This window comes from Gavialis gangeticus, unplaced genomic scaffold, assembly GCF_001723915.1.
Source record: "Gavialis gangeticus isolate Ggan-Ray unplaced genomic scaffold, GavGan_comp1, whole genome shotgun sequence".
NCBI lineage: Eukaryota > Metazoa > Chordata > Crocodylia > Gavialidae > Gavialis > Gavialis gangeticus.
Window position 1 is genome coordinate 1,276,749 of NW_017729024.1, and position 16,847 is coordinate 1,293,595.

The 16,847-nt window shown below is 46.5% G+C and overlaps 1 protein-coding gene across 1 annotated transcript in view; it reads right to left on the reverse strand.

Moving 5' to 3' along the window:
- Positions 1-16,847, reverse strand: part of FRMPD1 (FERM and PDZ domain containing 1) — a 33,814-nt gene that overhangs the window by 11,787 nt on the left and 5,180 nt on the right. The window contains exons 3-11 of the mRNA XM_019516814.1: positions 16,485-16,587; positions 15,613-15,658; positions 12,330-12,437; positions 9,128-9,223; positions 7,633-7,758; positions 6,931-7,050; positions 5,839-5,975; positions 4,247-4,373; positions 2,835-2,930 (exon numbers count right to left, since the gene is read on the reverse strand). Of these exons, the coding sequence (XP_019372359.1) occupies positions 2,835-2,930; positions 4,247-4,373; positions 5,839-5,975; positions 6,931-7,050; positions 7,633-7,758; positions 9,128-9,223; positions 12,330-12,437; positions 15,613-15,658; positions 16,485-16,587 (959 nt within the window). The remainder of the gene's footprint in view (positions 1-2,834; positions 2,931-4,246; positions 4,374-5,838; positions 5,976-6,930; positions 7,051-7,632; positions 7,759-9,127; positions 9,224-12,329; positions 12,438-15,612; positions 15,659-16,484; positions 16,588-16,847) is intronic.

Genomic DNA, 16,847 nt, shown 5'->3' on the forward strand with positions numbered 1-16,847 from the left:
TTTAGATCTAGTTACAACCTGTCCCTCTCCTCCAGTGTGCCCACTTCTCCCCACATTTTAGTGCCATCCACAAATTTGAACAAGGTGCTTTTTACCCCCTTGTCCAAGTCGCTGATGAAGATGTTGAACAGTGCGGGCCGAGGACCAAACCCTGGGGGACCCCACTGCCCACATCCCTCCAAGTCAAAAATGACCCATCCAATACCACTCTGGGTGCGACTCCTCAGCCAATTTGTGACCCATCTGACTGTGTAGGCATCGACACCACAGTCACCTAATTTCTTACTGAGAATGGGGTGAGACAGTGTCGAAGGCCTTCCTAAAGTCCAGAAAGACTACATCCACCCCGACACCTGCGTCCAAGGATTTTGTGACCTGGTCATAGAAGGCCACCAGGTTGGTCTGACAAGACGTGCCCCTAATGAACCCATGTTGGCTGCCCTTAAGCATGATCTCCCCTGCTTGTCCCTCACAGATGTGCTCCTGGATAATTTTCTCGAAGAGCTTCCCCAGGACTGAGGTAAGACTAACGGGCCTGTAGTTTCCTGGTTCCTCCTTCCTCCCTTTTTTGAAGATGGGAACCACACTGGCCCTTTTCCAGTCCTCCAGCACCTCGCTAGAGCACCACAAGTGCTCATAAAGCCGTGCCAGGGGTCCTGCAATGACCTCAGCTAATTCCCTCAGCACTCTGGGGTGGAAATTGTCAGGACCTGGTCAGGACCAGATCGTCAGGACCAGGTACAGAAGGAAGAGTTGCTTGGGGCTGGTCTCTCTTGCCTAAGGGGAGGTGGGCATTTTGTCCCACTCAGCCTGTGCCGCAGACTCCACAGTGGAGGGACTGAGCCCCAAGGCTGTGCTGCACTTGCCAGGAATGAAAGCCAGCAGGCCATGGCAGGCATGCCTAGCACCAAGGGCCCAGGGCTACCCAGGACACCAGGGTCTCTCCTGCTTACAAGACCCATGGGGAAAGATGCCAACTGTGCAAGTCAGCTTCTCTCCCACTGCCAAGAGAAGGCCTGTTAGGAGAGGGGGGCAGGTCTTGGACTGGTTTTGATGAAGGACATTCAGCGCTTGTTATTGCAGGACTGGTTAGGGCCTCATTTATTTAACATCCTCAATTCTTTTTTAGGGTCCTGCTCCCATCCTGGAGGGGATAACCTGTTGTTTATCTTTGTGCTGGTCTTTGAGGCACCATACTGGAGACCTTTATGATCCCAGAGCATCCAGGGCTGCTTATCAGTTTATACACTTGACCACTGGGCTGAACAGGAGTCATCAAACCCCTGAGGGCAACCTGTACAGCGCTCCCCCATCACCGTGCAGAGGGCCACATGTAGATTCCTCCCAGCAATGCCCTTCAGATTCTAACTATATATATACAAAATAGAAGACCTGCTCCAGAGCCAGATACCTGGTCCACTGCCTCCTACAGCAACTGCCACACCAAAATCTAATGGAAGATGTATCCATTCATGGGATCAATGTTCTCAGCATGCCTTCTCCCTCTCTCTCCTGCCCCTCTTTCTCCCTGTACCCCCCATACCTCATTGGTATGCACCTCCAAGCAGGCAGAGTGTAGACATGAAGACGAATGTTGTCCTCTGAAGATACTTACTGCTTTCTACACTGTCTCACATGGAAAGAGCAGTTGGGGAAGGTGGAATGGTTGCAGATATTAACACTGTTGCATTCAGTTTGCAACAGTCCCCTAAGGAAGTTGGGAGTTCACCGATATTCTGGCCTTTATGCGGGAGGAGTGATTGGAAAACTCTCTCTGTGCAGTCACTCCTAGGGTAAGGCACTGTAGAGGTGCTCAGAAAACAGGGTGCCATGCCATGGAGAATTTAAACAAAAGGTCATTTTATTCATTTCCATCAGAACTTTTTGTGGGATTTTCTGATTTTTCAGCAAAATATTCTAGTGTCCCCCTCTGTTCCAACAAAAAAAATTATGCGTCTTCCCCTCTCTGTGAGAGGTCGGACAACCCCAAAGGAGTCTCTGGATGTGGGCGGATGTCATGGGGGGTGCACTCCAGCCAAACAGGATGGCCTGGAGAGAAGATGAGGAGCACAGAGACCTGAGGTATAGCACCTACAAGGCATTGTGATACCATCTGGTATTAATGCATAATCAGTACACAGTGTCAAGGGGCTGCAGGTGAAGTGAGTGGCAAGGCAAGTTTTGAATGAGGACAATGTGGTGTCTATATGAAGTTTTACTAGGATCTCCTTGTCTGGGAGTGGAGGAATAAAGGTAGTGGAGGGAAAATGGGACCAGCAGATGGCAAGTCCTGGTACTACTAACAGGCCAAAGCCCTGGTGGGGAACACAAACCTCGGTAACAGGTTATACCTCAGTAACAGGTAGTGCTGTAACCAGGGTCTGAATTATGGGGGAGCTTGTGGAGGCTGAGGCCCCCCCATAAGAGACAAGAGCCCCCCTGTAAGATATGAAAATCACAACCCGGGGGGGGTGTCGGTCACTTAGGTGGACTTGTTAATCAGTGAACTGGTTTAACTTAGTGTTAAACCCCCCCAACACCCCCACAAGAGTCAAAGTATAATTTGAACCCTTACTGTAATGTTTACTTCAGTAACAAGCTTGTTTGGCTTCACTACTGTTAAAAAATCAGACATCCTGTTTTGAAGAAAGCTTGCTTTAATCAAGAGGTGGCAGGAGTGTTGGCCATAGTGTAAGGCACAAAGTTGCTCCTAAGGCCTGAATGCTGCTGCTGTTTGCAAAGCATGGTAATGCAAGACCCACAGTTTGATGAACAGTTTCAGAGAGCAGGCTGATTTGCTAACATCATAATACACAAATATATCACACACATACCATTAACGTGGCGTTAAAGATTTTCCCGCCATACATTTTCAGGTCTCCAAGTATTTGCAGGTAGCACAGACGCACCTGTACAGCTGAGAGGACGTGCTTGGGTTTCCAAGAAAAAAAATATTGTTGAGAAAGTGACAAATGAGTCAGTGTAACAGGTCAGGTACGTCAGCAAAGGGGTTTCCATATTATTTTGTCAAAATCGAGGTGCATACAAGGCACAGGACTAGAAGGATTTGAGAGGAAACACAGAAAAACTACTTTTGACCTGATGGAAGAAGCAAGATTGGCTGAGCAATGTTGTTTACTGCGTGAATGCATAGCTGAGTGAGACATCAGACACGGTTTGGGCTGCAAAATGCACAAACGTGTTTTGTACCTGAGAACTTTCCTAACACCTCTCACACTGGTCCAATAAAATGTATTAGCCAACCCGTTGCTTCTTGCATACTCCCTGGACCATCATGGCTTCACCAACATTTATGACCCGATATCTACCTTCTGTTCCACCAATCAACAGGCAGACAGACAAAAAACAAAGGGAAATCATAGCAGGCAGTGATTTTCTTCCATTGCAAACTGTGGAAGGGGCCCTGGATCAGTACATCACTGGTTATGGTTTGCTCTGCCTTGCTTGAAAGGAACAAGCTCTGATTTCTCTCCTCTTTGGGAAGGGACTGGTATATGCCTGCAGAAACAGCACACAGAGAATGCTAAAGGCAGGGAAAATATCTGCAACAAAGGGGAGGAGAGTGTGAGAGGAGGAAAATAAGAGTCTCCCTCAAATGTAACTGCCATGGTGCTAGGACTTTGTGGGCACTTCTACATGTGAATATTAATACAATGCAACAAACTGCACTCTGTGCATTGCACTCTGGTGTAGTGTTTACACATGCACTTGGGACCACAGCACACTGAGTTGGGGCAGTGGAGCCCCAGCTGGCAGGGGGCCCCCTGGGTCAGCCTGCCAGCTTGGGGCTGCTCTGACCCAGCTCAACGTCCAGTGGAGGGGCTGGCTGGGGCAGGAAAGTGCTTCAGTGCGGGGCTAGCTGGCAGGCAACCCCTGCACTGAAACACCCTTGTGCCCCAGCCAGCCCCATCAGCTTCTACACGTGCACTGTGGTGGAGTAAGTAACTCCACCATAGGATAGTATAGTATTTGCATCTAGCAGTAGTAAGCTATGATGGAGTTCATTAGTTTACTCTGGCCTAATAGCTCCATATGTCTAGACTGGTGATGCTTTACTGCGGAGCTAATTAGGCAACTGCAGCAAGTGTCTTGTGTAGATGTTCCCTGCATGGAGGAAGCTGGGGTAACATGCAAGGAACCATGCTTGCACACTCTTGGCTCCCTGAAATGGGGATGGCTGGCTTTCTGCATGCTATCCTGCACACATGCAGTACAAAGGCTTTACCTTTTGTCTTGGATCCAGCAAGATTTGGTTCCTCTTCATGTGAAAGCTAATTGCTTTCTTGATGTCTTTGCCTCTCATGTTGCGGAGTAGAGTTGGAGATATGAAGTTTTCTATTCCCCAGTCCTTCCTGCCATAAAGACAGAGAAGGGTGTTATTGCTTAAATCTGTACTCTGGATTGAAGCCACAGCTCCTGGGTAAGGGTCTTGGGTTTGTGCCACACAAGGAGAAAGACTAGAGCATCCCAATGGTCTCTTCTGCCATTCTTAAAAGCACTTTGCTTTGCTTAAAGGCTTGTTACATTTTAGCATCTTTTGCATTAATTCTTCTTACAAGTTTAAAATTATAAATGAAAAATTCCAAGGGAGACTACATTTATCACAGTGCTTATCACTTACTTATGAAGCACACAGTGAGGTCTTAAGTTGTTGCTTCTGTCCAGTCATATATTGCATGCATTTTGGTGTGTTTGACTACAAGCAGTGTTCCAGTGCCAGGGAGTGACACATGCCAGTCACACAGGTTAGCTGGGTTCTAACAACAGCTATGCATGTCTTAAGATACCAGTGTATGGGCTATTATTCAACAATCAATCTTTTATCAATTTTCACTGATCAAGCTGGTTCTTTGGAATGACCCATACTGTACTAGCAACAAGGTGCTACAGACTTTATCTGTCTAGGGAAAGCAATGGCTCTATCTGCCATGACCATGCAGGTGTTATAAATTATACAGAATTACATTTCTGAGCCATGTAACAACTCTGGCTGGCTGAGTGATGTAATGCCCTAGACCTACATGGCGATGATTGTTCTTTCTTAAAAGCTCCTTCATGCAAAATCCTGTATTCTGGCTAGAGTAGCAAGTCTGAGCACTGGCATCTGCATAATCACCACACAGTCATTTGTCAATAACTGTACAACGATGTTTCTGACTGGCTCCTACATGCATGTCTGTATGATGCAAGGCCAAGGTGGAGATACACCATGCCTGGTTTTGGTCTGCTTGCTCCAAGACCAAATTAGTGTAGCTGCACAGTGTTGCACACGTGCTCAGAAACACTGCACTGACATAACTATACTCCTTCAGCTGTGGGAGCAAGGCATAGCACTACTCTGTGCCATACAGATATATCCTATGAATCTGTTGCTCCACTTGGCTACTGAGCTCAGGCTTCTCACTAGGTGTATCTGTAACAGGCAGGCTATAAACAGGCTTTAATTTTTTTTTCAAAACCCCACTGCTATCTGAGCAGTTTGGAAGGGAGATTAAGAGCAATGGGTGATTTATGGCCACCTCAAATACTTACTCAGCTACCCCTAAACGGATCAGCATAACCAACAGACTTGGGGAAGAGACTGTCCCTACTCTGTGATTGGACAGTGCTTAGCACCATTACAAGCTTATTTCTGGGCACCCCTTATGTACTACCAGAATAAACACAAGCAATAAGACCAATACAGGGGATTCATATACAGCACACAGGCAGAGCATATGTCAAACTAGCTACTTTGATCTCCTACCTATTCTAGCCACATTAGGAAAGATTTACATAACACAGATGGACTATAATGGCAGGGAATTTCCCACTTACGCTATGTATTTCAAGGACACTTTCTGGGGCTGAGCACAAGCATAAATCCGCTCTTGTATGTGCAGGGCTGCCAGGCGCAGGGCTACACTGCACTTCATCTCAACAGCAAACCTCTCCTGAAGCACATCGCTGCAGCTCTAGAAGGACACAGCTGGGTTAACAAAGCAGGGGCAACAGATGCAGATGAGCCAACCACCTCCCAGTCACTGTAGGGGCAGGACATTGGCAGTACCCGTGTCTCCCCTGCTTTTACCTCTGGCATGGTACAGGGTATGTGTAGTGTGTCTGGTTTTGTGCATTGCAGCTGCATGGGAAGGCATGAAGTGGGGATTTGGGGATGCCTGCGACTGAACTCAGTGGCCCAGGAGGCCTCTTCCAACCCTGTGTTCCCCAGGAGTCAGAATAACCATGTCATCTCTTTTTAATGAGTACCTTCAGTTGCACCTTCCATGTGCCAAAGTACTGAGCTGTTTGGACATCAAAGGTAGCTGGGTGCGACGCCAGCCACATAACTCCCTTGTGGGCCATAGGCTACAGCAACAGGCCTGCCTTAACTCTGCCAGTCCAAGCAAATCTAGGCTGGGATGGACCTGTTGCCTCCTGCTTCTTAGACCTCGTTGGGCTCATTTATGAATGGTGCACGTGGTGAACAGGTCAAATCCGAATTTATGAACAGGCTTGATTAGGGTTAGTTACAGCTGAACCTACCTAAGCTAAAATAACACATTCAGCATCTTATAATAACACATTTAGCTCTTAGTGGGCATGTCTACACATGCCCCCAACTGCGCAGTAACCATCGTCACTGCATAGTCCAGGCAGTGCATAGGTCGTTTCTGACCCTACTGAGCAGTAGCAATGAGCTACTGTGCAGTAGCATCAGCATTATGGTTCATGCCTGCCAATGCTATCTTGCCGTAGCAATGTCACTCTAGCTCGTTGCTATGGCAATGTAGCGTGTCGTGTAGACACACCCAGTGTCCACTGCACTAAGCTGTTTTAAAATCACAGTTCTGCTTAAACGGGAGGCTAAAGCCCTTAGTTGGGGAAGTTTCCCCATCCTGTAGGAAGCATGTGACACTAAACTTTCACCTGCAGATAGAGGTACTCGAAGGCAACCGGATCCTCCTGCAGGAGGTCTAGTGGGTCCTTTGGGATAAAGCACACACGGAGGAGGCACCGGTAGTCATGGGATTCCTTCCTTTGGACCACCTGGAACAGACAGAATGGACGAGCATTGAACAGCAAGGCTCTAATCATCCCCAACTCAATAGCCTGAGCCTTGGCTAGTGTGTGCCATGAATCAGTGCAGGTTGTTTACATAAGTGAATGAAGCAGTGGCCTCTGCTACAGAGGCTACCTCTCTAGTGACATTGGGATGTTGCTGATGCTACATTTTCTGGGTATGTTTCTCTCATTCTGTTTGCTTCCCTTCCACACATCACATGGAGGCAGCTCCACTGCCGAACTTTGTTTAAAGCTCCACCTTTCTAATGCAATGATGCCCAGCTTTCGCTTAAGTTTACCAGGGTAAAACTTCAAATGACTTCAGGGTGCAGCAGACCTCTCTCTGCTAACTCCTTCTGAAGATCCCAGCCTGTATTATTTATGTGGTCCAACATAAATGTTCAACCAGGGGTCATAGGAAAATAAGGTCCTCCCCAAGGTCACCTAGTCCAGCTCAAGGCAGGATCATCCCTGACTTTCTCTCAGGAGGGCAGCCATGGCACTGGGGAGCTTTCAAAATGAACTGCACAACAAATAAGTTTCATAACCTTTATTGCCAGCACTGACCTGTTCGATGAGCTCATCTTCATGTAAAAGATAGAGCTTAGCAATGTTGTACTGTTCTTCCAAGGCCAGAGCAAAGTGTTCGATGCTCTGGATGGAGAGCTTCTCTTTTAAGGTGAGAATTATGTCCTGGCAAAGACAAATGCAGAAAACCACATTTCAGTACCTCCTACTGCAAAAGCTGAGATGCTAGGCTGAGGGAAGAAGATGCAGGTTCTCTAATGGGAAGGGTGAGATCTGGCACCTCTCCCCAGGAACTTGTGGCAGAGCAGTGAGTTTTCTTTTGCCCCAGTCTGCTCCAGACTAGGTGGGGGTGATGGGCTTCTCAGATCTGGATGCTGCCTGGATATCTCCTTTTACTGACTTTTGGATACCACTCTCAAGCCTGAGTCTTCATCAGATCCTAATCTTGGTCCTGACCAAGGATCTTTTATCTGTGCCCTAAGGGTCCTTTGTAGTTAATTCCGAAGAGCAGAGCCAGAGATGCAGAGTCAAACCCCTTCTGGCCAAAGGGTGGTCTGGAACAGGGGTGCTCAAACCCTGATCCATGGGCCAGACCTGGCCTGAAGGGCTCCACTAGAGTCCAGAAATTTGGCAGTGGCAGAGTGGCAGCATTAATTGCTCTTCCCCTGCTGCCAAATTTTGAAGCCCACCAGGTTGTGCCAATGTGTGGTTGGATCTGGGCATGTGGCTGAATCAGGCCACCTGTGGACCAATCCCACACACTCAGTCAGCCTACAGGGCCAAGAGGTTGGACACCCCTGGACTAGTACCTCCCTTGGGTTTTCTCCTTCCTTCCTGAGTGCCCACACCACTAGGCTAATGAGCTAAAACATGGGAGGCCCCCCTCCTCTGGCATCTAACACCTGCTTGTCACAGGTTTTTGCTTTATTTGGACAGACGCATATGTACAGAGCCATGTATCTGCCTGGCCAGAGTGCAGCCTATTGTGTGTGCTGGGTAACAGTGTGTATGTTTATGCATCCACACTGCACATGGAACAGACTTGATAAAAATGGTAGTTATGCATTCAAGCACACAGAGGCTGCAATCAGATATTACATTTATCCCAGGATAAATTATTTTATCCTGGGACAAAGTGCAACCATACAGACCTCTGTGTCCGTTGTCCTGGGATAAAGCCTAAAAATGTTTCCCAGACAAGAGGTAATAAAAGTTTATCCTGGGATATTACAAAGTACCTCTGAAAGTTATCACAGGATTTCATCATTAAATCAATGGCAGAAAAGCAGCAGTGCATTCAGCCTCTCACTAAATCCTGATTAGAAAGGTGATGTGTGTACATGCCAACCCTGGGATATTTCTGTTTCAGGACAAAGACACAACTTATTCAGGGACAAATGCAGCATCTATTCCTACCCAAAGTGAAATGGGATCCTGTCACAAGTGCTTTGGTTCTCTGTGGTATATTAAATCTATTTTATCTTTTGGGAGTTGCAGATTAAAAAGAAAATAGTAAACAATGCAACCCTCATACCTTCACAGTAGTGGTGCTCTCAAATTTGAAAGCCTTGGTCTGTCCATTTTCCAGGTACACCTTGAGTACATTAGGCATGCACAGAAGAGAATTCCCCTGCATAGCAAAAAAACAAGGCGAGTCAGTTCCCACGTGCTGGGCTGCAGTGAACCAGGCTGCTTTAGTGTTCCAGAACTTGCTGTGGTGACAATTTGGTAACACAAGAAATATAGGTATAAGCAAAGAACTTTCTCCATATGTGGCACCTTAGCTTTGTTTCATGGCTACATTCCTGGTATAAAAACAAAGGATACAAGAGGCATCAATAACAGATTATTTCTTCCTTCTAAAAGTCCATTGAGCCATATGGTCCCATTTCTATTTGGGCACCCAAGAGAAAAATGTCTCATTTATGGTAGTGACAGTGAACTGAAACTGTCTCATCTCATATTAGGTCATATGTTCGGCTGGGATAAATCAGTGTCTCCATTGATACAAATGAAGCCATGCCAGTTTTCCCCATTTGAAGAGCCAATCTAAGGACCCCTGGCTACTTGCATAAAGCATTGCAAACTCAGCCCACATTTCTGCTTGGACTCTCTCTCTCCCTACGTCTATATAGAATTTATAGACAAATTAAAAAACATACTTGATGATCGAAGCTACATTCAACTCATGAAACGATGATGTTCCACTCTTCACAATTGCTGTAGTTTACAGTTCTGTTGGCCCAGACAGGTTGATAATTTTATTCCCTGTTGGTAGGATCTTGTAGACTATTTAAAAATTAATTCTAAAAATAAAGGGCCAGATCCTCAAATGGTATAAATGTCTGTAGCTCTACTGATACTGGAAACAAAAATTCAATTTACCCCAGTTTACAATTTGATCCACAGCTTCCAAATATACCAAAATACACTTACTGATACTGACCTTTCAGTAACCTTTGATGACCTGTCTTCTGCATATAGTTTGGCCATATGGATATAAACAAAATTTATGCTGGCAAATGGAGGTTTGAAAGCATTTGGACTCATCAACAATTTATGCTCTAATTGGAGTTTCAAGTTGCAGCTGCATGAGGGAGCTTTTGGGCTTTTTCCAAATGGCGTTAGCTCAGTTAGCAATGTTCCATTAGGATGACAATAGCAGTACATTTCCTGAAGAAGCAGGCTGCACGATTGTTGGAATTGTACTAACCATTTCACATATTGTAATCTTCCATCCCCATTTTCATCTAAAAGGAGGGACAGTTTTTTTGATGGGAACATAAAGAAACAGTTGTCAGGGCTGAACATTGCTTTTCCAGAAAGCAGAAATGTACTGTGAGCTTACATCCTCCAACTATTACTGGTTTGCAAACAACCTCCTTGCTATGATTTTACTTTAGAGACTCAGTCCAGTTCTGATGTGCATCTAATGACTTAACTCTTTTGCTTACTACAGAATATGTAAGTATAGGCTAATTCCATTTTTCCTCAGAGCATGCAAGGAGACTACTGACTTAGTTGTGATTTAAATTACAACATTATTGGCTTAGGAATTTATTGACTATTGTACCATTTATCACCCTGAAGAGTCCAGAGGAAGTGTGGGCTATAACTTCACAACAAGGACTCCTGAAGAGGAAGTAGACTGCTGTCACCTTCAAAATTAACCTTGCACTAACAGGATGCTAGCAAGGTTTAACACCATGAAAGTAAGAGCTCAGAATGCTTGCAATTAATTTAGAAAGAGTTTAGGTTCCTCTATTTTGTTTCACATCTAAGCCCAATTCAGGACAGTATTTAAGCATACAGTTAATTGTAAGCACATGTATAAGTGTCTTGGTAGAAAATAGGACATAAACACATGCACAGGTGCTGAGCTGAAAAAAGATGCTTTCCAGAATCAAGATAAAAATCTGGTTAGAACCTCCTCAGTGGGTGCTGAAAGCTCAGGACTTCTAGGGACAGCTGGTTGGAAGGAAAAGGTTTCAGTGTGCAGGGAATCACAGTTAACTGGCAGGCTAATCAGTAGGGACAGTAGCATCCTTGTCCCATTTGGCTCGGTTGACCCTCTCCTGGGCAAAGGACAAACCAACAGAACAAGAACAAGCCTCCAAGAAGGACAGAGGAGACAGGGAAAGGACTAGTGATGCCTGGGGAGTTAGACTGCAGCTGGAGTTGGTCAGGCAAAATGACCAACCTGCTAGCAACATATGTCCTGCTGTGCTGTCTGGGAATCACCAGGTCAGCCAGAGCAGAGAAGGAATCAATTTTCCAGCAGCACTTTTATCTCTGAAGAACGGAGTGGTTACTACTGTTGTTCACTGTTTTGAGGATAGGGTTGGGAGGATGGGGACTGGACTTCATTCCTGGAATCTCAGATGGCATCCTCTCTACCTCTTAGGCCGTGCGTAGACAAAATTAGGCATATGTGTGCATGACACTTTAAAGCGGGCTAAATGCTTTTGCACCGCTCTAATGGTGTCGGTGTTTGCATGCATCAGTGGCATACTGCATGTTAATTACAGCCACTGTAGCAAATTTGGTGGTGTAATGCACCTTAAATGACTCGGGGCACAGTAAACTCTGAGGAATTTTAGTTTGCTGCCCCTACAGCTGCAGAGTGAAGTACCAGGCTCTGTGCAGCTCAGGGCCTCTGCAGGAAGCCCTGCAGGCAGCCTGGCAGCATCCTAGGAAGGCAGTCTGCACCCAAGAAAAGCGGCGAGCCTGATTTCCCCCCCCGGGGCCTGCCTGAGCTGCGCAGGGACCTGGTGCTTTGCTCCACGGCTGTGGTACCCCCTGGGACTCCTCAAGCTGGGTGCCTGCAAGCGGGTGCCGCCGAGGGGGCCACCACTGCTGTGGACGAAGCACCAACCCCCCCTTGCAGCCCAGGGACCACTCCACCTGCTGGTAGCTCACCCTCCCCTCCCTGCCACTGGAGAGGCAGGTATATGCTGGGTGTGTGCACGACACAGGGGTTTAAAGGGCCCTAAATTGAAGTGGTGTTTTTAAAAACCCACTTCTGCTCAAGAACAGGGGCCCACTTCAATTTAGGGCCCCTGTTTTGTCTACACACACCCTTGATTAGTTAGAGAAACTCTGTGGCTGTATCACTCTCCATATGAGAGAGAGATGGCATAACATATTTAACTTAAGAAAATTTGAAGGGAAGGAAAGCAGGGAGAACATCATGCCTGAGCAGTTACTGGCAATGACTGTTACAACACTGCACTGACCTGCGAATGTCCGTTCACCAGCACCTCCTCAGCAAAACGCACTTTGACGGGATTTGTTTTGAGCCTTGCCCGCTTCTCTTCTGTCAGGAACGATGATTTGGGCCCACCCTGAAAAACAGCGGCACTGTATTTGCAATTGATCTTACTGTGACTGAACATGAAAACCAGAGGCACGTGCAGTAGGTCTCCATGATCTAAAACGGTGGGTCACAGTCCTTTGCGGAACATGTAGCAATCTAACCAGTACCAGCCACACCATACAGTGAATACTAACTCCCATTTCACTGGTCTTGTGCTAAATTGTAATTGATTTGAGACTCCTTCCTAGCCCCACAGGATGAAACTAGACAACCAGGGCCTGCCACTGATTGGGACACTGAAAGTTTAACCATATGATAGTGGTATAGGGACATACTTAAAGCAGTGGCTAGCAACCACTGGCCTAGAATTCAAAGGTGTCACATGAACACAGAGATGTCTTGTTTACTTGTCGACATTGCCTAACAACCAACTGGTCAGTCAGAAGATTGCAGGTTAATGTAAATACCCCTACATTTGCATTCATTTCAGAAGAATCCTTCAAAGGTATATCTATCTACAGGACATGCTAAAATTATTCTGCAGCCACACCCCAGTATGAGCCATTCACTTCTAGGCTTTTGGGAAACCTAAAAAGTTAATGCAGTGTCAAGTGCCAGCTCTGACAAACAGGTATGTGTTCATGCCAAATCACCTTTCTCTTTTACAAGGTGACCGTACCTAAGAAGATGGGATGGGTGAAAAGGGGCACCCATCTGTCGCTGGCAACTTAATTGATTTGATATGGTGTAGAAACTCCTATGTGTGCTGCTCTGTTCCCATGAGACACTCAGTAAATATAAGCTCTTTTCAGAGCGGCCTTGTTTACTGGAGAAACGCCATTTATAGTGAAGGAAAAAATGTCTTTTCTCCAGCTGAACAATGTCATCCTCCAAACCGGTGGAACCTGTAGAGTATCCTACTGACAAGAATCACACACAAAAGCAGACACAGTGGAGGATGCCCCTTTTGAGGCCCACATATCTGAGATAATGCTTCTGTCATACTTTCAAGAAGAGAAAGGAGACCCAAGAGAAGAGTGGAATATCCATCAAGGAGGCAGTACCTCTCAGCTGAGAAGTGGGGCAAATGACAACCCCAAGCAACCAAGGCTGATTTGGGTGTTTGTTGGTATCCTTAAAGTGACCTGCAAAGGAAAAACAAAAAGGGGGTTGTGCCCTGTTTCCTCTTTATGATGCATGAAGACCAGCGAGGGGTTCTCTTTCCTCCTCTCTTTCAAAAGCAATCACTTTCAAATTCTTTCTTTGCTTATTTTTAAACATGAAGCATTCAAGTCTTGTCTACCCCACTTTTTTCTGGAGGACATCATGATCAGCTAGAGCACTGGTAGGATCCTCAGGTCCAGGAAACCATGGAAGGGAAACTGTTAACTGAAGAGGGAAATGGTCATCTGTTCTAAGTATTTAAGGCATTGGTAGCTCAGTTTAGTTTTAGTAACACCTGATTAACACAAACATCAAGAAATGCTAGGGAAAATATTTTTGTTGAAAAGATTTAACCCCTATCACATCTTCAAGAACGGTTAAAACCTGAGCCTGAGATCTCCAGAAAATCTTCCAGCACAACAAGGGGAGAGGAAACTTGACATTTTTTTTTTGCAAAAATAAATCTTAGAAATATAAGCAGAAACAACCTAACCATTTGAGGGGAAAAAAATTAAAATCTCTTTCCGGCCATCTTCACGCATCACAAGAATCCAAAAAAGCACAAGCCCATTTCTGTTCTTCCTTTGTAGCTCTGCTTGACAAACCCACATTAAAATTTGTTTGGATGAATACATCCTGGGAGGCATTACAGCCTTTTTAGGGAACTTCACGTGACATGAATCAGCTATCAGCCCACACATTTTAATACAAAACCTCACATTTTTTTGTCCAAATCTAGGTTACATACTTAGTGCTCAGCCTCAAGGAAGACATGGGGGCTTCCTGATTTAGGAGGAAATTAGAACTGCAGAGACTTACAGAACCACCCAGGATGAGAGGAAAGAAGATCAAACATTTAGTAGCTTCAAGCTGCAAGATCTGAGATGTGTCAGGTAACCAGGACTTTCAGGATTAACACTCTCTCCTTAAGGTGCAATAGATGATCATACAGGAGCCTGGAGAACAATGTTTAATCTTCCAGCTGATGCCAACAGCTTCAAAAGGCATGTGGACCCCACTAGAGGGTTAAGAGAGCATCCTGTGAGAGGGTGCTGACATGAAGGACTGCCCTCTTAATAGCCCCTCAGGACACATGCTGAGCAATCCCTAGAGAAGACTGCAGGGCCGTGCTTGGAAATACAGACTTCTGCACATCCAGAAGAAGCCAACACTTCCCAGAAGGAGCTGTGAAAATGTTTCTCCCTGACATTAAAACAGCATTAAAGCTTCTCTGAAGAGTGCCAGGTTCTTCGATTAATTTTCTCTGCACCCCAAGAGATGCTGAGATGCCATCACCCCTTGCAGGTTCAGGATGTTACCACATATGTACCAGGCCTGGCTGGCCCATCAACACCTCCAATACACCCCACTTCCCAGTTCCAAACTCCAGGACAGGTGCCTGGGCTTTGTCACTATAACACAGCCACTTCCCCTGAGCCAGCCTTATCCCAATGGTCCCCTGAACAGTGCCACATGGGGTCTTGCCTGTATGTGGAAAGAAGGGTGGGTTCAGCCAATCTCTGCAGCATCCTTTTCCAACCCAGGGGATCAGCAAGTGCCAATTAACAGTGCTTGGGGAAGCTCCCTTTCTGCCCTAGGGGCTCTGGGACAGTGCCTAGTAAGAAAGCCCATAGTGCTGCCCAAGGGCTAGGAGCTAGATGGTGACTGTGGAGGGCAGTGATGAGCAACAATATGAATGTATGCGTCTCCCTGACGATGGCCATTCTCTCTGGCAGGCGGCTTTACTGAGGTCAGTGATTTGTGGGAAGATGGTCCACATTACAGCTTTCTTAGGCAGTACAGTTGTAAGCAGCGTGTCTGCAGATATGACTCTCTGAGGGGCAACATCAGGCCCCCTGTGAGTAACATCTCCTTTATGGCTTTTGCTGTAACTGCCTGCCATTAATACCCAGCCTCACAAACTGAACGTGGCCCATCAGTCTAAGCCAGTTCCAGCTACTTCTCCCACCAGCGGACTCAGCAATGCTCCCTGCCTGTGGGGAGCAACTCTAAGGAAAGTATTGAAAAACACGATTTACCGAGGTGCATCGCAGAATGGTCAGCAGCAGCTCATCTCCGGATTCCCTGTAACAGACAAATATTATCAGCAGAGCTGGGAAGCAAGCAAAATGCTGCCTTCCACCCAAGAACCAACACTGCTGGCTTCTGCTGTGCACAAAGCCACTGACCCACGGGATTTTCTGTTGTACATACTCTTGGGAGGGAACAAAGGCTTGGCAGTGGTCACAGAGATGCCTGGGGCATGCCCTGTCCTTTAACCCAGGAGCATGACTTTAGCAGGGAGGTGCCTTTGCCTGTGAGAGGCAAAGTGACACTAGCTGGCTCTATGAGTGACTTTGACTCTCGGTGTTTTCCATCAGCAGTGTTACACACACTCAGTGTACTGTTGTCTCCTTTTTTACAAAGCCAACTGCTCTGCACCTCCAGATGGACTAAGCATGTTCAAACTTCACAACATCTTCATGACCAGTGCATATTTGTGCATGCACGGTACTTCATGCTGTGAGGTTTTGGTTGTGGTTCCTAAGCACTGGCATGTAACCAGAGGCATAGCAAGGCATCTCCATGCTCCGGGGAGCTGCAATACACAGGACAACACCAGTTTCCTAGATAGCTGTGTGGTCAGCTGCTGCTGAAGTAGCAGCTATTTGTGTCCCTACATTAAACTGGCAGGTGGTGTTACAGCTCCAGTTGCCCCCCCCGCCCCAATTACATGACTGCAAACATAGCATTCACAATCTGAGAGACAGAGTGTATCTCTAGTACAGCTGTGTTCAAACTCATGTGCCCACAGCACACACCTATCTCTGATGCACTATCCCTGGAAACAACATGGATGGCCTCCATACAATGTAAACCTTTATCTCCCACCCCACAGACAGGCCCATACCTTATAATATCAGCTGTTTTCTCAACTGAAATGCCCTCCACAGCTTCACTATTGATCTTGAGTATCTGATCGCCAGGCAGAATCTTCCCATCAGCTGTGCTTCCTATCAGAGATCAGTGTCAAGTGAGTACTCCAAGCAGCTCCTCTCTGGCTTGTGAACGAATGGACTTCTCTCTGTCTGCAGTACAGCACTGGGTATCCTGTAGTTTTGGACACCAAGAGCAAACTCTCTCCATTCCCCCACCAGCCCAGTCTGCATATGGAACTGGCTGCTCAAGGCTGAAGGAGGTAGCTGGCATGGGGAGAAGAAAGCTGCTAAGATATCCCTCTATCCCTTTTTTGGCTTCGGGGGGGGGGGGGGGG